The sequence below is a fragment of the Acanthopagrus latus genome, chromosome 12 (genome assembly GCF_904848185.1).
Source record: "Acanthopagrus latus isolate v.2019 chromosome 12, fAcaLat1.1, whole genome shotgun sequence".
In the NCBI taxonomy this organism is placed as follows: domain Eukaryota; kingdom Metazoa; phylum Chordata; class Actinopteri; order Spariformes; family Sparidae; genus Acanthopagrus; species Acanthopagrus latus.
In genome coordinates, this window is record NC_051050.1 from 11605015 (window position 1) to 11628329 (window position 23315).

Consider the following 23315-nt stretch of genomic DNA (forward strand, 5'->3'; position numbering starts at 1 on the left):
GGATAAGTGGGTCGGACGGACGGCGGGTGGTGCGGGGTCTGTGTGGGCGGGAGGTTGCTGGGCAGAGGCGGCCGCCGGTGTGTGTGTGCGTCCGCCGCCAGCATCTGGCAAAACTGTTGTAATCAACTGCCGTGTATCAGTTAAATCAGGCGGGAAATGTGATATGAAATCAATATCAATTTATCAGGGTCAATACAAGCAGAAGCACTTTGTCAGATTTATTTTCTGCTGCTGCTTAAATGTATCATTTTGTGATCCTGCAGAAAAGAGGTGATGGCTAATGATGTAAATAAAGCTTCTCAAGGACAGAAAGTTTCTCATTGACACTATCTAATGGAAACTGGGTTAATACATTGGAGTCAAACATTTGAGATTACACACATGAATGTGGCGAGGAAAGAAGAGGGTGCAAAGCCCATTCCCCCTGACTTTTCCTTAATCATTTGTTGTCTTTCTTTTTTCTATACCTTTTTACACACATTTTTTTTGTATAGGGTATTATAAATGTGTGTATTCATTTGTGCTTCTATACGGTGATTTCATCAGCCTCTTTGGAGCAAGCCAAGTCGAGCTGTGTCGCATTAAGTCGAACTAAGTTCATTCCCGCCGAATTGAAAACAGGAAACTCCAATTATCTACCCTTTATTTTGGAGAACCTGCTGTGTCCCATTAACTTCTTCATTATATCCAAATGAAAAAACCTGAGCACAGCCAGGGACTAACAATGCTCTTGTTCCTGCGCTATTGCTGTAATATTACTTGTCAGACACTGTGCTGACTTTGGGAATGAGCGTGTGACATCAGGTGTCCGTAGAGGTGGTCGGTCCGTCCTCAGGGATGAAAACGATGCAATATTATCTGCAGGCAACAGAGTGGGTTAAAGGATAAGTTCGCCCAAAAATTCAAATTCAATCATTATCTACTCAGCCCCGTGTGAGTGTAAAGTTGGGTGGAGCTTTGCAGTCTACGAAACATATCCAGAGCGTCAAAGAAAGTACATTTTAAAACTTAAAAGAAAAAATAACGACAAAAAAAACAAAACACGAAATGGCTCCATACAGCTCGTCCGGCATAAGCAAGTCACCAGAAAACCCAGAGATCTCGTGATTTGGTTAAACTTAATGTACACCCTTTACATGAGGAGACATACATAAAAAAAAAAAAAACTCATGCGCCCACTTCAGGTGTGCTAATGTTGTCAGCTTAGCACCTACCAAAAGGGTATCACAGGACAAGCTGCATGGGGGCCATTTTAAGGTTCCTTGACACATCTAGTCCACCCTGTTTCTGCTGTTCAAGGAATGCTAAAAGACAGAATACATCATTTCACACTAACTCATAGCTTTTACTGAGGTAAGCAGCAGGCACTTCTGAAATCTGAGAAGTCAATAAGAGAGGAAAAAGGGAGTGATAGAATATAGAGGTTGTTTAAGTGTAGCCAAAGAACATCTGAAAGGTTCTGGTGAAAAGACACAAACTTCCCACGATGTGCACATACACTGCAAGCGCAGTGGACTGACCTCTTTGCAGTGATCGCGACCTTCCTCTGACAGACGACGGAGACGGTCGCTCCTCTGCCGGGCTCCGCGACGATGTCCCACAGAGCTGAGTCACTGGGTCGCACAGCACTGAATGACAGGCCTGTTTTCACCGATGCCCTGCGGTAAAAAAAAAAAGAGAAGAAAAAAAGATAAGTACACATAGTCCAGTCAGAGCCAAGCATAAGTTTTACTCTCAGTCTCAACATTTGCTGTTTGTGGGATGTCTCATTAACTAATTCAGCTTAGATGTAAACTGTTTATTTTGTGCATACGTGCACGCACTCCGCACGTGTTTGTTCAATTTGCTTCATCCGGGCCTAATGAGGTGACTCAGCGACAGGCCGATGTGCAGCGGGCTGTCGGCAGACTGAGAATTAGCAGGAGCATTTATTCCCATTAGCCCTGGGGAGAAGTGGGAATCAGTTAATCAGATGTCAGACACACGCATCACTCCACTGGGAGCGATAAAACGCTTATTATGAATAACGTGAATGGACAGTTCTTGAGGTCCTGCCATCGTTACGGCCTTTGTTATTTTTGAGCAGATGTCCCTCTTCTAAAATTATTGTGTCAAATATCATTGGGACAGGGTAACAGAGCAAACATTTGAGCCACAGGCCAATGATGGATACAAAGGACCCCTTCTGATCCACATTTTTTTTAAAAATTGTAAAAAATGCAAGGACTCAGTAATCTGCACTCGCACAGACACACAGCTACAGGGCGGGAGCTTCATGTGTTTCCAAAACAGGCCAATTTCCTCGTGGCAGGGATTCAACGAGGTGCTGGAAACGCTCCAGAGGGAGCCCAGCCCATGCTCACTCAAGAGCATCACTTCGCTCCTGCAGTTTTATCAGCAGGATTTTCAGGCTAGGAATAATTTGAAACCTCCCTCCCTCACCCACCCGACCTCAAGAAGGTGTTTTATTAGCTCTCCCGACAAAATGTAGCTGGATTGAAGTCGCCTAAACAACCCTGAGATGAGGCACGAGCTCCACCTGGCATCAGGTTGACTGTGTGGCCATGAAAACGGGTGTTCAGTGCAGCCAAAAGCAGAAGTAAATGCATTCATATACCTGTTGACCTGCTGTCAAATGTCTCATCTGTTGATACCACACAAATCTACACTTTCATTATGTCGACCACAGGTTTTGTTCTTGCATCAGTGTGTTCAGACACAAATCAAAAAATTAAACAAAGTGTCGCTTGCTTTCTAGCAGTCCCTCAGAAAAAGACTCAGAGCACGCTCTATAAATTTGATTAATTTACTTGGAAATCAGTGTTGAAATGCTTCTCTTTTTTTTTTTTCTTTTTTTTTTTTTTATAACACACATTTGCTTCCCAGTGATGGTTTAGAGAGGCTGCTATTTTACAGCAAACAATCTGTCTCCGTTTTAACAACGCAGAGTTTGTCATCTCAGCAATGAGGCCGTCTTCAGATAGCTGAAGAGCATTAAGACTGACAGATGGAAAGACACACGCACACACAAAATCCATTCATGCCAGAGAGACGGTCAGTTTGCGTGCCCTCATCTTAAGCGCACACACACAGAAAGAGAGAGATCCAAATACACACTTGACAATAACTGAATTGTAATCAAAAGGCAAACTGACAAATCAATACGCGTTGAGACGGGGTCAAGGTCAGAGTTGTTGGGCAGACAAAATACAGTGTACAAACACACACACACACAATTGAAGTAAACAGACGAGCTGAAAGTTCAACAAATGCCGGATTAAAAAACTCAGCTGGGCAGAGATCAAATTCGAGATGAATACCTTGCAGCCAGAGGCCCAATTTTAACATCAGATTTTCATTTTAGATTTGAATTAATATTTTAAATACAACTAATATAAATATTGATTTCATTACACACGTCAAAGCAGATCTAGAAAACAAAGACCCTCGTTTGGAAAGACGTACATCTTCATTTCTTGTGACTCCTTTTATTAGAATGATTATGTCTCACCAGTCTTGTCACAGTACTTGAATTTTACACTTTCTGCCGGAAAGAGGGACGAAGCGCAGCTGGTGCAGTTGTATTGATACTGCAGAAAATGAGTATTTAAAATATTCAGAGTCACAATTTTGGCCAAAGCACATTTATTATCCCGTTGTCTAGCCGCTTGTCCAGCTGAGCACCGCGGTGACAGCAGCACCTGACGAGCACCCCTCCCCTGGGTGCGGACCACTTCAGCCGTCTCCCGTTGAGTGTGGAGGAGCGGTAACTCGATGCCAGGATCTTCCTGGATCACTGAGTTTCTAACACGCACACAGACACGAGCCTCCCTGCAGAGAAACCTCATTTCGGCCACTTCTAGCCTCGCTCTTTGTCTCTGTCAGTCACTGCCCACAGTTCATGACCACAGGTGGGGGACAGAATGGATATCGACCCGCGAAGTGAACAACTCTCCGCCGCTGTTTTACCAAAGTCAGTCAATCTCTTTGTTTAAAAATGTCACGCTGGAGAGCTTCCATCTCGGCTGTTCACCTCTTAATTTGATTAGCCGCTCGTGCAGAAGTTAAAGGAGTGAAACGTGTTGTCCGTGGATGTGACATTTTGTGTCTCTCTCGGACTGAATCTGAGCTGCAGGACTCAACGCTGCGTTCGTTTCTTTTAGCTGTGAGTCGACAAAATGTTTCACGTTCAATCTGATGAAATGTTCTTAGACGATGATGCATGAGAAGGATCCTCATTGACCTGTTTTTTTTAATGCCAAATCAAACTGAATAAACAAACTGACCCTAAAGGACAATTTCATACTGTTTTACTCTGTTTACATGCGTGGCGGACCCTGCCACCTTTCTAGCTTCAAACAGTGTTCTGGGGGGAATAGTAGATATTACTTATATTGTATCATTACCTCATTAACACTGTGGATGTAAGAACTTTTAGTTTGCATTTCCTCCTCAAAACGACATGGTGACCCTTTATTTTACAAGTTTGAAAATACATTTTTAACACAGATGTGTTTACAAGCAGCCAGTGCGCATAACAGGTGGGTATGATGCCCTTGCAAACCACACTCACACACACACACACACACACACACACACACACACAAATGTACGTGCTTAATCCTGGCAGTCAGCTTCAGATCATCTCCACCCCAAAGGGTTAACCTCTTGATTCATTTTCAATCAGGGCCACAGATTATCTGGCCTAACTCTGCTGGAGTGGACTCAATCTTGGGCCAAAGAGTGAAGTAGAGCAGGGATTTCTCCCAGGAGGAATCAATCACTTTGCCAAGCTCCTCAGAGCTAGCCTTCACTTGGACTTAACTGCTGGATTCAGTCCCTCCGTCTTGTCCAATCTCATTCTCGCCGTGGCAGTAGGTCAGAAATACACGGACCGAAAATCACTGACCTGACCGGAGGAACTCCTCTGGTGCGGTCAGGGAGTCAGAGTTTGGGGAATTTCAGGTGGAGAGGCTGTTAATCCTCCCAAATAGTCAAAACAACAGCGGATGTTAAAGGGTCAGCGTCTCTCTACAAAATCGTATTCACGCAATTTCGGCAACGCTGGCAGGTCCACATTCAGGTCACTGGGTCTGTGTGTTTGTGTGCGTGCGGGGATGTTGGTGGAAGTCTGACATTTTGAGAGGAGCACTTGGATTGACTGCCACAGAGCCACAGGTTTAACTGCTGTACGTGCCCTACGGATTAATACACATATCTCAACGTTTCTCTCCATTTGCCAGCGTCCCGCTGCAGATTACTGCGGCGTCAGTATGTTGTTTGCAGCATGATATCACTAAATCATGGGATTAGAGAGAACTTTGTCTTGCGTTTCAAACAAAAACCATTAAGCCGAGTAAAGACTGGAAACGCGAAACCTCCCGCGATGGCGTTCCACTTAACGGATGCGCGGCGTTCTGATGAAAACAATTTTTTCTCCTCTCAGTGATGTGCATCAAACGGCAGCAAGCTGAAGCTTCGAAGCAGATTGAACTGTGTGTTTCGGTGCGACAGGGCTGCTTTTCATATTAAGTTCACTCCTACCCGAAGGAGTAAGGGAGATTTTAGTTATTTGTTTTCCTGCACCATTAAATAGATGCATTATTTATGAAGTCAAATACCCAGAGAAGCCTGTTGAAATGTTAGTGGGATGTTGAGATATGAGAACCGGTGAATCATTTGCCAATTATTTCCCGGTTTATGGAAGAGTGCTCTCCGCGGCTCCCCCAGCTCACTGAAAAAGTTGGAGTAGACAGGATATAACATGTCAGTAATTTATGAAGCCAGTGGAAACTGGCAGACGACACAAGTCATGTTGGCACTCGAGCATTTTACCAAATGGCCTTGATGCCGAGCCCCATCAGTATTCAAGTGCCTTAAGTGACCATTTAAATGCATGGAGCTTATCCCTCATGAAGATGCTCAGATGTACTGTACATCACAATGATTCAGTTTGGGCTCAGTCTCTTTTTCTGCTTCACATGTTTCAGTGACAATTACATTTTATGTGACTCCTCCGAAACCCTGCCAACTCAGCAACATAGTTGAACAACTATGATGTTTTCTAGGGATGGCATTTCAAGCTAAATGCCCTCACACTTTGTTTAATTATGCAGGGCCAAAGAGAGACGTTGGCATGGTATGTGATTATCCTGGTTCAGTGTCATATCGGTTTATCTGCTATCAAAATGGCAGATAAATAGTGCAGCACTGATATCTACGAATTAGACAAGCTAAACAGATAGCAAGAATTAATTGAATGACTTATTTTCTTTGTCGACTAATCTGATGACTATTTTCTCAATCAATTAAGTTTGGTGTATAAAATCTCAGAAAATGGTGGGAAACACTGATCCGTGTTTTCCAAAGCCCAGGTTGACATCCTTAAATGTCTTGTTTTGTCCAAAACCACAAGGGATTATCTTCCTGTCACAGAGGAGCGAAGAAACCGGAAAAAAAAAAAATCAGATCCAAAGGGAATCAGAGCCAATCAAAACTTGGCAATAACATCCCTTCTAGGCACACAAAACAAACAGCAGAATTCATTTATAGTGTCCCTTGCAGACAGCAACTCTAGAGAACAATACGAGATGTTGAAATATTTTTGCAAAACATTAAATATGGCAGCAAAGCCGAGCCGCAGACTTGAGAGCTGAGACGTTAACTGCAGTGAGACTGACTAGGACGACACCGAGGGCAGGTCTTTAATTGCCACACATCTGGAAGAATAAATGTTTAGCCCACATTCAAATGACTTGAAAAATGTTTTGAATACATGTGATGCTAGTGTGGTTTGGTGACAGGTCATACTGATGGCAAAAGACCAAAAGATAACTCTCTCATGTCTGCTTAGGGAACAGCTAGTCTGGCTCTGCACGAAGGCAACAAATCCACCTATCAGTCCCTTTAAAGGTCACCAAATAACACATCATACCTTGTTTAATCCTTACAACAAAATGTAATGAGGAGTTTTACAGGAGTCATATGCAAAAGAATGTCTCGGCCTTGGGTCTTGGCGACACTGCTCAAGGCAAAGAACTAGTCTGGCGCACACTGTAGCCCCCTGCTTATCTAACTTGCCAAGACAGCCTGTAAGCATATTTCCCCAAATGTCGTTTTTTTTTTTTTTGTTTTTTTTTTTTTTTTAGAGCAGCTTGTTAAGGGAAAGGCATAAAGATTTCTCACCTGAGAGTGAAAGTTTCCAGGGTTGACGTGCTAGCCAGGAAGACATAGAAAGTTGCAACGTCTGTGGTCTTCAGGGGCTTGGAGGAAGTCTGAATCACCACGGCGCCTCCAAGCCTCAGTCGGAAAAAGGTGGGATTCCCTGGTGGAGTTCTGAGCAGGTTGACACTTCCTACCCGCCTCATGGGTGTCCCTGATCCCCCAGAGTCTCTTCCTCTTCCCACTCCCACGCGCTGCAAGCTATCCTGTGGGGTGCACTGGCCTGTCTGATCCCTGCGACTCTGAAAGTAGACCTCCACGAGGTTCCCCTGAATCCCTTTAACTCCTTCGGTTCTTCCCGCTTCCCTGCTAGAGCTGCCGGATCGGCTGCCTGAGCTGAACCAGGCGGGTTCTGGCTTCAGCTGTGCCACACAGAATCCACCTGGCGACACCAAGCATGCCCCGCGAACTTCCCTCGTCTCCCAGAAGGCGTAGGCCGTCACGCATTGAGCTCCATCCTTTGCCTTTGCACCAGCGCTTTTCCTCCCATTGGCTTCACCAGACTCTGAACTTTCTTGCCCAAAAGCGATGCCACTTTCTTTGGGCATGTGGAAGAGAATCTTGACAACAGGTGACGAGGAACGAACCTGGCGAACCAAAAGAACGGGCAGGATCCTGGGCCCACTGAGGAGCTGGTCTGGTTGAATCGGTGCATCTACAGTCAGGGGGCCGTATGAGGCATTGACGACTGGCTGGAGGAGCCCAGTGATGGGACCAGTGATGAGAAAAGTCTTAGTCTGAGCCTTCAGGCTGGAGTTCCCCGTTGGCTGCGAACTATCCTGCCTCAGAAACACGTGATTCACATTGAGGACCTGAAAGTTGACAGTGGGATAAACTGGAGACGGGACTGCAGACGTCCCAACGTCTTCGGCAAACATCTGACCCTCAGCAACTGGTAGGGGAGAATTTACAAAGAGCGATTAGTCCAAGAACCACTTGAACGCTGCTTAAACTCAACATTTCAGTGTAAGAGTAAGTCTGTTTCCACAGCAGCCAAAAAAATCAGTCTTTTACTTTAACTGAGAACACTTGATATGAATCACAGGAAGCCTGTCAAAGGGATCACAGCTCGAGACAGAATGAAAGGTCGAGGCCTGGAGTCGAGGATCATTGGTGGGACACAAGGTAAGGGCTTGTTGATGCAGCATATATTTGCATGTACCATTTTAGGGGCTTCGAAGAACAGATATTCTAGGCCTCATCACGCTGTGCTTTCCTGAAATGATTCATTATGTAGCCATCTTATAGAATCTGCCTATTAGTGTAATTATGAGTCTGAGAGACAAGGACAGAAGGGGAGATATCAGCCACTGTCTATTTCACCCCCGCCTCCAAAGTCTCAAAAGTCAACTTGATGAGGCTGGAGGAGTGTTAAGGGGTTTTGCCCATGAAGGGAGGGTTAAGCTCGCCTGTGCTTCCAAGACCACTTTTATGCACTTGGAACACAAGTGCTCCCCTGAGGATGGTTTTCAGCTTGCAGATGCTGCTCTGTGCACACATATCACACACACATGCACCGCACGGTTTTCTTGTGCACTGGTTTTGAGACAAACTTAAATACCACACACGTGCTCCGTTGCTTGCCTTTAATCAGTCTTTGCCTCTTTTTCAGGGTAACCAATGCAACCTGCCCTTCCTCTTCAAGGAAAAAAGAAAATATGGACTTGGAGGTTGATTACCATGGCAACAGTAAAAGCGCCAAACCTTTCAGATCAGCCCTACCAGTTACTGGACTGAAAGAGAGTGCAAAGGAAAGGAGTGATATAAACAGCGTGCATTGTAAATAGGTTGGAGAAGTCCAAGGTTTTGACGTGGAACCTTGCTCAGTGATGGATTAATCGGCACACTCATCATCACACACATTTTTGTGTCCTTGCCTCTGGAAGCTGAGGGTCCATTCACACGACCCTAAGCGCAACTCCGAAACCTGACGCAACAGTGCTCCAAAGTTATTCGCGTCTAGGTACTATGAAGTGCAGATTAAACTGCAAGTCTGTTGGTGTCACTGAAAGTTGCTGAACTGAAAAGACCACAAAGTCTCATTTCTATGGCTCATGCAGCCAGATGGTAAGAGTTAAATAAATCCACAGGTTACTGTTTAAAAGTTGAGTTAAAGGAAGACTCCAGCTAAATGGTTCTATTTTATAAAGGAATCATTTCCTCCATTAAAAGAGAGGATACCTCTCACGGGGTCCTTCGGCAGAAATTAAAATCTCCATTTAATCCTTTTACGCAATGCAACAAAGGGAATGGCAAATGTCTGAGTGGTGAGCATCTCTTGGAACTTCCCTGAGATGACTGTTTGTCCCAACGGGATGCTGCATGTGACAGCTCCCACCTTCTCCTGCCAAAGACACTTGGTAATTTGCCATCCTCCATGTTGAAGTGCTCCAGAATTAATGTGCGAATTTGACTTTACCTTTCACAAAAATAACTTATCAAAAAAAGGCAAACAAGAGCCGAGGCAGAACCTCCGTTTCTCCCCCCCAAAGGTCCTGGAAATGATATATCATTCTTTTCTGATTTTCAAACTGTATTTCATGAATACATCTAAATGCAAATCTATTTCCTTTCTGAGGGCAACGGGAAAATCTTTGGGAAAAAAAAATACAGATGTCAGGGTTGATATTAAAAATGTAGTATCCACAAAAGCACGAGGAGGAATGTCTTATAGATCCAACAGATCCAACTGATGCCATGAGGTTTTTCATATAAAGAGCCAAATTACAGCTGATACCAGCAGGCACACATCATTTTTTCATTATATCTGTAGAACTGAGGTAAACCCATAGAAAAATTGAAGATAATACTTTGATGATCCAGCTGGACACTGATGTTTAATTCCTTATCTGTTGCTGTAAATCTGTCCACCTGGGGTAATTAGAACAAACACTGGATTTAATTTGTTAAAGTAAATTGACATTTTAGAGTGTAATTACCGTCTCCACCAAGGAGGTTGTGTTATTGCTGCGGTTTATCTGTAAATAGATGTTAAGCCGGGACAGTTGGCCGGATTGCTGCTTTTAGGCAATGAACGGCTTTCGCTATAAACAGGAATTAATTGTTAAAACAAGTTTAAATTCCGTTTTTTTATTCAGTTTTATTCAGTGCGATAAACAAACTGAACTTAAGTGAAAACTCTTTATGAGTGTTGGCTTTGGGTTTAAACTGGGGAATTATTCTTCAGCAGATGTTTCCGCTCTCTAGTTTACATTATCGCTACCGTTCTACTGCAGCGAGCCTGAGAGACGTCTGAATAATGTTGGTTTCCTGTTGCATTATTGCCTCCCAGATTGTAATTCTAACTCAATGTTTTACCCTCCTCTAGTATATACTACTTCTCCTTACTGTTTTAATGGACGCTCATATATTTAAGATATCCTGTATGCAACCTGTGCCCACTCTTCCTCTGTATTATGAAGGAGGATCTGCCAGGTTTTGTACTCTGTATAAATGTACCGTATTTAAAAATCTTGTGCAAATGTCTGTTATTACATTTTTGTGCAGTTTAATTGTGGTTGCTAATTGTTTTTGTAGTTGACTTTTTGTGACCTTCCCTGGATTTCACGACAATCAGCAGAGAAATGCCAAATAGCACCGAGCAAATGTGACGAACCTCAGAGTGGCTCTGTTGTTTTTTATGTAATTGAAAAATAGTGACAACTTTATCACTGTGTGCACCGGAACAATGATTGATTTTTTTTTTTTTTTTTTTTTTTCCGCTGTGGTTTACTCTGCACCATCTAGCACATCAATTTGCATCTTTAGTATTACATGTGGTACATGTTGTTGGAGTTATAAATAGAGCCCGACCAGAGTAAAGAGTGCTGACATCAATATATCTGATATGCACATTTTTTTTTTTTTTTTAGTGATCACTCAAATGTGGCATTGAAAATATGTTACGGAGGCAGGATATTTTATGGTTTAACGATAAACTCTATTGTCGAAAATTACATCAGTGCACTGATACAATAAACTTCACTATAATTGTATTAATCAAATATCACCCCCAAGCATCATTTTCTGCCAAAAACGGCAACAGATATATCTGCAGTATCGATCGGGCTCCAGCTCCAGTATAAAGAGCCCATGCTATGAGCCGGTCCATACTGTGTCAAGGATGCAAATCCATCTTGTAAAAATATATCCTCACACTGAGTGAACCTTATCAGACATCAGGTGGGCACCGCAGGTCGAAGCAATCAACGGAATGATGAAAAACAGAGAGAGGAAAATAATCCTCAGTCTGGACAGCCCGCAGTGCGTCTAACCGTTATTACGGGCACCATGATAGGAAAGGGCGTCACTTTGTGTGGAAAAGTCGCAGGGTCTTAAGAGCTCAGATGGAAGAAAAAAAAATATTTTTAAACAGTCTTCAAGATATGTGATTTTGGCAATGGGAAGAGGGGATCATGTGAGGTCAGGGAAGATTGTTACACCAGCAAAATAGCGCATTGAAATTCATGTAATCTCATTTGTAGGTTGAAATTTCTCAGCGCAAGCTCTATTTTAACATGTTTTTAACTAATGATGCCTTTCCAAGAAGTGCTGGGGACGAATAGGTCCATTATCTATGATTATAGGCGACATGCCTCAGTGAGTAATCACTGGTCTGTGGGACAAAGATAAAAAAAAAAATAAGGCCAAAATTCCTTGATAAAAAATACTGTGTTAAGTATTGTTATTTGAAGCCTCTGTTTTGAGATGACCATGAACACATATTACTTATTGATTAGAAATGAAATTGTCCCGGCTGGATTTTGTGTGACGTTCGAAGAACAACAACCCACTTGAAATATCTAAGCTACTATCACAAATGTTTCAATCTGTTAACACAACAGGCAGCGCATCTGTGACTGGACTGGAAGATGAGGGTGCCATGCATATTCATGGTTTCCAGAGCGGAGAAGATATGAAGGCAGAACTCTATCACTTAGACACGCATTAAGAACACAGCTGCACAGCTGAGAGTCCTGCACTGGGAAGAGAAATTCAGCAACCGCCACATATATATAAACATATATGATCACGCAGATATCATGTGGCCGATATAAACCCGGGCAATCTCAGAAAGTAGTCCTTGGCATGATATCTGTATCACAGAAACAGACAGCTTACTGTGACTTCATCACTCCCGGTGCAGGTTATCTTTAAACAACCAGAGAGACAGCTGTGCAACCTCAGCTTCAGGCCTCTTTAATCCCACAGATGAGGCTTCCCGAAGCAACACTGCAGAGCGTGCTGTCGCTTTCATTTAGAGGGAGGGACGGTGAAATGGACAGGGCACACGGGAGGAGGGGGGGGTCACTGTAAAGCTCCGAAAACAGGAAAACACAACTCCTGCATCCTGGTGCAGCCCGGCAACAAAATCGCCTTTTACAATCCCAAATCTATTTGTATGGTTTTTAAGGCTCAGTTCCAACACACCTCATCCTAATGTACACAAGTCCATTTACTTAGAGTTTGTGCTAATAATAGACTAAAGGCAGCAGCAGCATGTGTATATGCCAGACCAACTTGAGGAGGGAGAGGTGGGAGAGAGACTGTAAACAAATCCTTTATATCCTGCTTGTGTGTGTGTTTGGATCATCAAAGCATGTTGAAGAGCATCTCATCTTCATTAACGTCCCCACTTGTAAGCACAGCTCGAGCCTTTCAGCTACTTCCAGCCCAGTTCATTTCATACATACATGTGAAGGCGGTTTTTTGAGGAGGGGGGGGTCTGCTAAAACACACACACACACACACACACACACACACACACACACACACGAGTAAAAATCAGGAAAAAGAAAGGGTCTTTTTTCTTCTTTTTTTTTTCTTTTTTATCTCACACATCTCACCTTGAACAGCTGTGAGGACAGCCACCGCCACCACTGGGAGCAGCGAGCAGCGGGGGAAGTTGAGCATCGTGTCAGCAGAGGTGCAGCTCGTGGTCATCCAGAGAGAAAGCGCCGAAGTCATCACATCGTCCGGTGTCCGCTAAAAATGACTTCCCCTGATCGAGGCGGAGAGGTGGGAGGGGGGGGAATAAAAATGATGTTTAACTTCCTCCACGGTGTCCACGTTAAAACTTCCCCTCTCCGCTCTCTCTCTCCTCTCCTCTGGCTCCTCTGAATGATGACTGACAGGGGATCTCTTCCTCCTCCTCCTCCTCCTCCTCTGGCTCGAGTCGAGCGGCTATTTTCCCATGATAGATAGAAATCAGCAAACATGTGCCGTCTGTCAGATTAACCAGACCCACGTGGGTAATCGGCGGGGTCGGGGGAAGAGCAGCGAGGAAATTAAATGCACATGAGGTCAGGACGGGGGGATCTGTGGCGACTCCACCAGCCAGTCTGAGTCAATCTGATTCAACAAATTAACATATGGTTTACAGGCCTGTGCAGGAACTCATCATGACTTTATTTTATCATTATTATTTATCATTCTTTCTTTTAAATTTACTTTTTATTTTACTAAAATAGGTTTCCATTGATTAAAAACCTCTCATTTCTGTTTTTTAATGTGCTTTCAGTTTGTCACTATATGTAAAGGTAAGGAGTTCCAAGCATTCAAAAATTAACAAAAATTATTATAGAATCTGAAAAATAAAAATTTTGACCTGATTTAAGATGTTTATGTATCCGGTTGCAGAAATATCTGCTACGGTTAGCATGCTAGTTAGCCACTTAGCCCCAGCCTTTTCGGTTTTCCTAATTCCACTTTGTATCCCAGGAGGCAATAGAGAACAACTTTGTAAGGCAGCGAATGAAGAAATACATTCACTACACATATGATATTTTTCAGTGATGTTTGCTGACTTAAAAGATAATTTGCCAAGTCAAGAAACTCGCAGTTCGTTGTAGTTTAAGTAAAATATCACCTAGTTGTGTGAACATATTTCATGGGTTTCTGAGAAACTGCGACTTTCTCAATCATCATGTGTATGTGGACTCCACGTCACAAGTCAGACTGGATCAAAGGATGATTGGTCTCTCTCCATTCAACAACAGACAAAGTCTCCATGGCTCTGGTTAATGCCCTTTCCGGTGCCACTCCCTCATCCAACCTCATCCACCTCCCAGCAGTCCAGAGCTCCTTTGCTTGGGGCGTACACAACAGAAAAACTCTGTCGGTGCCCCATCTTCCAATCTGTGGCGATGCAGCTAATGAGACCGATAACTGCACAGCTGAAGGAGCTAATAGAGCTAACCAGCTACCTGCAGCCACAGTTAGCAGCAGAAGAGGTTACCCTGGTGATAGGCTGCCCCCTATTTGTTTGGAGTATGAAGGCGGCCGACTCCTACGTATTGCACTTTTAAATTACTAAGAAATCAAGACGCTGATCAAATCACAATCACGAAGGCCCTCGTATTAATCCCAGCATTACTTAAGGCAGATTTGAAGAGGGAGATGGTTGACTAGTGCAGGTTTTGCCAGCTGTCAGCTGCACACTCTCAGTCCTCAGCATCACAGGGGATGGTACCAAGTTGGATGGAGCAGATGGATGCAGGCACTATATCTAAAGCCTTGTGGTGTCACTGCAGCACACTATACAATTGGCAACAAGGAACAAAGGATCGCCAAACACTCATGCAAACCCCTCTTTTGTCTCATATGTGTCCTGCTAGACTATATAATAGTTTATTGACACCGCATACGTGCCCACACTTTACTGTGCTCACAGCTGAATAAAGGAAAGTAGACGTGGTTTTTTTTTCTTCCTCTGTGCCGCAGCAGGCCCTCAGGCCACATTTAATTTCTTAACACTCTGAGTAATTATATTTTTTCCCCCCTTTTTATATGTATCACTTCATCTGCCGTGACCTAAAATTTCATACACTCATTATAATGAGGTGCACTGAGCGCCAGTGTGAGTTCAAAGCCTGAACTGAAATAGCATGGAGTCTTGTTGCAGTGTGCCCTACAACCGGGGAGGCGATGGCGTCTAAGAGGAGGGAGGGTATGCTGTTTAAAGCACTGTGGATCCAATCCGCTCCGGTCCGGTTCTGTAAGAGGGGACTGTCACACTAGGTGCTGACATCAGATTTATGGTAAAGACAACCTAACGGGTTAAATGAGCTCGGACGGACTAGTCTTTACTTCTCCACTGTGTGACAGCCCCCTAAATACCTGTTCTCTGAGACAAATGTGCTTTACTAGCAGAATGTCTTCCAGCTAAACCCACCGTGCCCGGTGCCTCAGAGCCTGTTTTACTGCGAGGTGGCACCGGTGCCAGGGTGACAGTATTATGCATGCAGGCGTCACGAGCGAATAAACATTTTCTCTCATGACAGCGGAGGCTGATTAAAATAAATATGTGCCTTAGAGAGAAATTTAGGGATCTCTAAATGCCAAATAAAACTTTGAAGAGCTAATGGAGTCTGTGTCACCTCAGGAGAGAGGCTTGGTTTCACCGTACACATTGCCGTGGTGTTTACAGTGCAGGGTTAGCTAATGTATTTTGAAGCCACTGAGCAATAATTTGAACAGTTCGTCTGTGTTTTTTGGCCGGACGTGATTAGTAATGCTGACAATGGCAAAGGCCACCGACTATCGAGTCTGGGAACGTCTCCAGTTCTCAGTTGTTGTTCCAGACACGCAACCTGCTGCTGGTGCTATTAGAGATGACGGAGGGGTGGTCCGATGCGCCATGTGTGTCAACAGGGCTGGATATAAAGCTGCTGCTGCCAGGTGGCTCAAACGTCCGCGGAGGTCGTTTGATGTGGAGCAACACGGGTCAAGACCTAAATCCTGCGAGATGTGTTGATGTTATTAAACGGAAAGCTGCGACTTATTGAGATGTTGAAAGAGATAAATAGCAGGAGGAATAACCTCGGTGACTTCTGGTCAGAGGCAGAGAATTGACTTTTAAAGCCACACACCCTGCTTTGGTTCCAGAGCGCAAATATCTCAACAACTATTGGATGGATGGCTATGACATCTGGTGCAGATGTTCACGTTCCTGTCAGGATGAATTGTATGCAGGGGTAATTTCATCTCATGCCCGGGTCAAAATTGAATGTATCTTACGTTTTGGATGCGTAAATGCCTACAAAGTCGATGGCATTCCAATAATCCTCCACTGCCCTTGTCTTTTTTTTAGTAGCCCATTTTAAGCATGCTGACTAATATCCCTTGTACACTGGAGAAAAATAAACACTAATAAAAAACTTCTAGCTTTTGACTTTACTATGAATGGGTACAGTTGGCTTTCACTCGCACATCAAATGCCTCTGCTCTGATTGGCTGTGATGGATCGGCCCTTTGTCAGGCAGGTTGCTATGACGCGTTGAAGTGTAAGATGCTGGCTAGTGAACACTTTTCCATCAATCTCTGTTCAAGCAGCACACGAACATCGTTCAGTCGGCTTCCGTGTCACTAAGTTCACTGGTTTGCATGGCTGTGGCTCAGTCATGAGTCTGCTGCTGAATGAAGTCAGTCTATTAACAACACTACTTATAAGTCAGCTGCTCCACTACTCTCGTCCTAAACTTGTTGAACAAAACTTGTAAATTCCGTAATCGGCTCCAGTATTTGCTGATTCAGATCTCTGATACCACTGATCAAATTTCGATAACGCCCAAAAATAATGTGTCTCGCTGCTGTGCTGGCATTGTCAAAATGCACTGTTTACTTGCCCCATCTGTTGTGGAGTGTACCTCTCTCCAACGAACATTGAAAAAGGATGAGACCGATGAGTAAAGATGGAATTAATGTTACAAAATAGCACCGCGCATGAACAGCAAAATACAAAATGTTCTAATGAGAAAACTTTTCAAATCTCAACAATTCAAATCTCAGTGCAGTTCAGGGGAAAATACCTTTCAAACCACTGATGTACAAAAAGATAGCGAATGAGGAAATTACAACTGGCACAAGGGGTCTGCATTCCATACATAGATCTCTGTATGAATGGAGCGGAGCGGGTTGTATCAGAGTTCACCTAGAGAGTGAGCAGTCTGTCAGTGCACACCGGGGTCATCGTTTGATTAGTAGACCTATTTACACCACCGACGGTAATCTTGCTCAGTGATGGATGTAGAACTACAGCTGTATCCTATTGTCTTAACTTCATCAATCCATCAGATCAGCTCTGTTCCATCCTGTCGACGTTGCATCTGATTTGCACGGGAGCACGCGAATAGAATAACAGAAGAAAAAAGTGTTTGAAGAAATACCCAAAACAATTGGAGCCATGAGCATTTATCAAAGCCTCTGAGTGGAAATCATTGCAAACTGCTTCCGTATTCACTACTCTGATCTCCGGGGAGTGCTGGGGAACAGTCTCTGAGCATAAAGCTGCCGTTACACCTGTGTAATAACACTTAGCACTTCAGCCTGCCAGGGGGCAGCCAGCCAGCCAGGCAACCAGTCTTTTCAGCGCCTGTGGTGCTAGAGCTCTGAGGGCTCTCCAGCCAAGTTGAGCCCTGTGGAAGTCTCCCACTCGAAGCTCTCAGCCGAAGATGAATCACCAAGGCGAGGCCCGCGCCCTGGCCTCGGCCAACATTCTTCTGATGACGAATGAATGCTCTTTCGGAGCCCAGCTGCCATAAACATCAGTTCTCCACCCCTGCGGGAGGCCTGGAATGAGTTACCAGCCAGGTGGTATGTGCTCCCACCGACAGCCTGCCCGCAGAGCACCACCATGGACAGGTAAGAGGCTTGTCTCAAACCCCCTGCTGGGAAATGTTGGAGTGGATAGATGGACACACAGGTGAACCTTTCACCGTGATGTAGCTTTGTTTGTTGAGAATTTTTCTCACCTCAGCTGAAAGGGAATTATGGTAAACTTACTGCTCACAGCTCTGGGTCACATCACAGCATCAGGTCTAGATGAGCTGTGAACAACCTGGAGAATATACACTGGAATTAAGAGATATGTTGTTGTCCTGCATAGAGTAGAATAAATGCTGGAGAACTGTCATCCGAGTCTTCCTCAATATGCCGAATTAACTCAAAGTGACATAACAGAGGCTTTAAAGATATATGTAGCAAGTCTGCATTAAAACGTATTATACATCTTGTTGAATTATGTACTTACAATATCCCAAATGTGTCCGACAATGTTCGAACACAGAGAAATCCACAAGTTTACACAGAGTCACACAGTGTGTTTCATTTCTCCCCAGCAGATCGCTGCTGCAGTACAGCACTGATAAGTGGGAGTGAAGATAAATCCACTTTTGAATCCCAAAAGTAAAAAAAGCACTGTCTGAGCTCCCCTCCCGTCAGTAAACGGCTCCAGACCAGAGCAGAATTCGATGTGACGTTATTCCTCAGGTCTAGCATAAGGTCTGACATCGGTTCCAAGCCGCTGCAGCTCCCTCTGCAGAATACTCAGCAGATGTTTTTTGTTTGATAGGGAGATCCATACGGCAGAAATGACATATTGTATGTCCAAGATCCATACGTGCCTAAATGCGAAAAGGTTACACGTGCATTGTTCTTTCAAATGTGATCAGCCATTTGTGCCCATTTATCCCATGTGAAATGTGTTGTCAATATGTGAGAATTGTAGTTGAAAACATGGAAACATTAACCAGAACTATCAACAGAATGTAGGGAAACAATCATATTGACATTATGATGTCTATGTATTGTGTTGCAGAGATATCTACTACAGTTAGTGTGCTAACCAGCTAGCCCTCGCCCACTCCGGTCCAAAGCTCCTGTGCTGTTTCCCCAGTGCTCCGAGCTTCCAGTGTGCACCGCTAGCTGCACGGCTAACTGAGCTCACTGGCAAACAGCAGCTTCAGTTGGTGGCAGTAACAGTTATGTTGGTGATGTGCTGCCCCCTGGTTGTTTGGAGTATAATTCCGACACGTGGCCAATTCTTGCATATTGCACCTTTTAGTGATGTAAGATGGACCAGAAATTGCATGCAGACAAATATACTTTGAAAGAGTCTCAGTATTTATATCATTATTATTATTATAGTATTTACTTATTGTGGGGTTTTTTGAAATACTTTCATATTTTAATCCTATGCTGAGCCCCTGAAACGAAATTCGTTCTGTGTTCATTTGTTGCACACTGAATGATAATAAAGTCTAAGTCTAAGACTAAGTATAGTATTAATGCTTTCTATACATGCCAGATCAGACTTAAGAATCATTCATATCTGTCAAATCTCATTATCTCATGCTGTGCGCTACACTCACAGAATAGAGGGCTCCTGTCAGTCTCCGGAGTGGGTAGAGACATCTGCAGACTGCAGGGTCTTTTCCAATCATACCCCTTTTCTTCGGAAGTGAAAGAATTGAACCTGACTTTGTTGAACTTGATGTTTTCGCCTTAACTTTCAATTAGTGCTCATCCTTCAATACCTCAGGTTCATCCCTGCCACTGTCATCCTTACAGTGGGTCGGTCTCAGTCTCGATGAATCTGTTGACTCTAGTGCTTATAGCTCGTGTTTATCCCGCCACGGAGAAATCAGCAAACACACTGTAAAGTTATGATAAGCGCTGTGTTTCTCTAACCTTCTGTTGTTTTGGTTTCTGTTTCCCACAAGCTGCCAAGCTGTGTGTGTGTCTCTCTCTCTCTCTCTGTAGTTATCTCTTTTCGCTAAGGCTCCTCTCTGCTCGGCCATCGGCGATCAGTGAACCTCTCGCTCTTAGCTGTCTTTGCCTCATCCAGACTTTCGGAGCTAGATCATCCCCCAGGATATTCAGCCTATGCTCCTCGCTCCTCTCTCTCCCTAGTCTGCATGCTATCATCTCTCTCCGTCTCTCTTGCTCTCTCCGTTTGTGTGTTTGTTTGTTTGTCTCTCCCATCCCTGGGAACGCTCCGCCGACTCCTCTGTGTTTCAGTGGCCTGCTCTCCTTTCACGTCTCAGTGCTTTAGAGGTAGTCGTGCAGCTCATGTCCCACCTCACACCCGGAGCTGCTTTACGTCCTCGTCGATCCGTACTCTTCACTAACCATCAAGTGTAAACCTACAATGACGTTACTGCCGTCGCCATCTTGGTATTTCTGGATAAGTTAGCTAAGGGTGATGTCCAGATTGGAGCCGATTGAGAACCTCAAGAGCACGCCGTGGTAGCGACCTGTCAATCTCAAGATAGTCACGCCTTAAAGCATAGTCTGTGGAACAATAATTTACTAAATGAACATTGTGCTGTATTAAAGACTTTTGAAACTAATGATTGAGACCAAAAACTCATTAGGAAAGTGTTTACTGAGATATAAGATCAGGTGAGAAGTCAAGTCTTTTTCTCATAAACTTACATACAATCTGACTTATTTTTGAAACCAGTGGAATCTTCCCTTTGCTGGTCAATGAAAAAAAACACAGGTTTAGCACACTTCCACAGTAGATTCATTCACTGGAGCCATTGTCTACAATGTACAATACATTTACCTTTATTTTTGTCATTAAAATTGATATGTATCTTCAATGGGGCCTTTTTTTCTTCCTGTCTTTTGACACAAATCATTCATCATGGTGCAATATGCTGTATAGACTGTAAAGCCCCTTGAGGCCAATTATGATTCTCAGATATAAAGATACAATTGAGATGGCTTGACTCAAGGGAGAGTGAATGGAAGGCTCAAGGGTAAATTCAGCCCCAGGGCCCTCTAGCCATTTGTGTCTGGCCCTTTAAGAATCCATAGATGGATATACTGTAGCCTACATACATAGTGTACAAATTCAGTGTATATTTATATTACATATCATGACAACTCAATTATTTTACAAATCTCTCATATATAAACCTCTTCACCACACACCTACTGTGTGAACTTGGTGAAGTTCTCAAAACTGCCCGGGCCCAGAGACTTCAAAAGAAATCTCCAGCTCGCCACATGACAAAAGGGCTCTCGGTATATCAAAGTCGAATTAAAATATTTTACCTAGGAGATCCCCGCTGTGATTTTTTTGGCAGGGGGGGTCAAACGGACGTCGAGTGTTTAACTGGCACTCTGAGGTTTTGTGAAATATTCAGAAAGGCCAGCGGAAGATGGATGTCTCCTCATGCCCCCCTCTGGTGCCGTAGCGGGCAGGACGAAAGCGAGTGATAGAGAGGTTACAACTGGCAAGAATTTTAAACATCCAATGGCCCTCGGGGGAGTGCAGAGACTTACAGCTCAATATAGATCTGTTGGATGGAGGGAGAATAAGGGCAAAAGCGAGCGAGGGAGAGGAAGAGGAGAGGGGGAGGAAGGGGAGGGGAGTGAGAACAGGGAGAAGAAGGACAGAGGGAGAGGAGCGTATAGGGGCAGGCCTATCAGAAGCAACAAAACAAAGATTAATTGATTTACAAATTCAATCTCCTTTCTTTCGTAGCTTGCAGAGAACAGAATTTGTTTTTTTTTTCAGCATAGCCTCGCTGAAACACTGCAGCATTTTTCTCCTTCAGTCTTTGAGGTTCTTTTTTTTTTCTCTGCTTGAATCAACACTGAAATTAAGCAAATAGTGGAAAACAAATATTCATGTGGCGAAGGCTACAAAAGAGGAGGAGGAGGAGGAGGAGGAGGAGAGGGCTTTTTTTTTCTGATGTGAAATTGGTGTCCGCGTGCTTATGACTTGTAACTGTGCTGACATTGGCAAATGTTTAATCAGGCAATTGGATTCATTGATGAGACCTAGGTCTGCCAACCTGCGTGCCCCATCCCTCATAGAGAAGCTGCAGTCTTCACAGCCACAGTCCGTCACTGCTCAACTGAAAAGCGCTGCTGCCCTCCTGAGGACTGTGGCGTAGCAGCATGAATGCAGCGACAGGTCTGACAGTTGGACACATGCAACTATGTGACCGCAAAGACTGTCGAGATGAAAAATAGAGTGCTAAAAAGTGGTTGAGCAGAGCTAATGCCTCTATGAGGAGCCACACAGGCCACAATTCAGTGTGGGCCTGTAACATACACGTGTCCTCAGTGGTTTGCAAAAAATGTAACTGTTAAAATGATACCCTGGGCTAAAAATGCCGCAATAAAATGCGCAAACACAATAAGTCCTATGTTTTGTGTTTTACTGAGCTGTGTACTTACTTGTCCCAATCTTTGTTGCTGGGAATATGCGACAAGAAAGGCAGCTGTTGAACTAGAGTGAACGTAACATGTTTTAATGTTACCGTGCCCGCGAACATTTCTGCCTGAGTCAACTGAGTCAACCAGTATCAGTGAAAGTCATGTATTTCAAAGGAGATGAGACCAAACAGGTGCATGTTAGAGTCAAGCAAATACTAGCAAGCAAATCATGTGAAAATGACAATATACTACTCTGTATATCGATGTGAGAATAGGCATTTCATGACAGGGAATTATGGCTTGCACGGCCTTGCATACTTGCTGTAAGACATATTCATTAATTATAAAGGTCTGCATTTGTCAGATGTTACTTCTTCTTCTGAAATCACACAAATCAATCGAGTTCCCGCGTCTTCGTTACTTCGACGACTTTGAGAATCTAATTGGTCGACCGGTCAGAACCAGTCTGGAGCCGTGCATGAGAGTCGACATCTGTTACACTTCAGATCTCATGCCTCGTTGACTGCACATCTTAAATTTTTAACAGACAGCCAGTCTTGTTGTTTATGAAGTGCCGCCATTGTCGCCGTCCCTCCAGTCACTGATGCGCTGACAGACAGGATATGATTTGCTGTGATCTTCTGGGCTGAATGACAGCCCGCCGGTAGACTGCTGGTGGAGAGAATATTAAGTTTGGACGGAAAGTGTAGTTCGGTCAGTGATATGATAAACTTCGCCTGAGCCAATTCATTAAATCACGTCATTTGTCATGTCGTGATAGAAATTATGCCTAAGCGTACCTGTCACTCTCATCCTGTTATTGTCTTCGGTTAATCAGCGTGAGGCGTCACAGAGAATTAAAGGCGATTTGGGGATTTTCGGCCTAAACAAGCGCTTTACGCAGCCGATTACAACCTGAAGTCATAATGAAACCAGATGTCTGTTTTGTCATTATGCAACCTATGATATGACAAACGTTTAGTGTCCACCTGAGCTCCACGTATACATGAGACGATGTACCTGCATGTTTAATTTCAGCTGCGTCACATGTTCTAATGTCAGCAGCTAAACCCCTGCACATTCCAGCGCCGCTTTTGTTTTAATTTGTTCAACTATCTGATCCATTTGCGCGATGACTG

The 23315-nt window shown here is 43.9% G+C and overlaps 1 protein-coding gene across 3 annotated transcripts in view; it reads right to left on the bottom strand.

Annotated features, from left to right (window-relative positions):
- The window catches only part of si:dkey-1d7.3 (transmembrane protein 132D), a 50736-nt gene that overhangs the window by 25822 nt on the left and 1599 nt on the right, over window positions 1–23315 (bottom strand). The window contains exons 1-3 of one of the 3 annotated variants that reach the window (XM_037118366.1): window positions 13068–13435; window positions 7186–8113; window positions 1521–1658 (exon numbers count right to left, since the gene is read on the bottom strand). In XM_037118366.1, coding sequence (XP_036974261.1) covers window positions 1521–1658; window positions 7186–8113; window positions 13068–13188 — 1187 coding nt within the window. In that variant the 5' untranslated portion in view covers window positions 13189–13435. Of the gene's footprint in view, window positions 1–1520; window positions 1659–7185; window positions 8114–13067; window positions 13436–23315 lie in introns of those variants that run through there. The other 2 variants (XM_037118367.1, XM_037118368.1) reach the window with 2 other exon arrangements.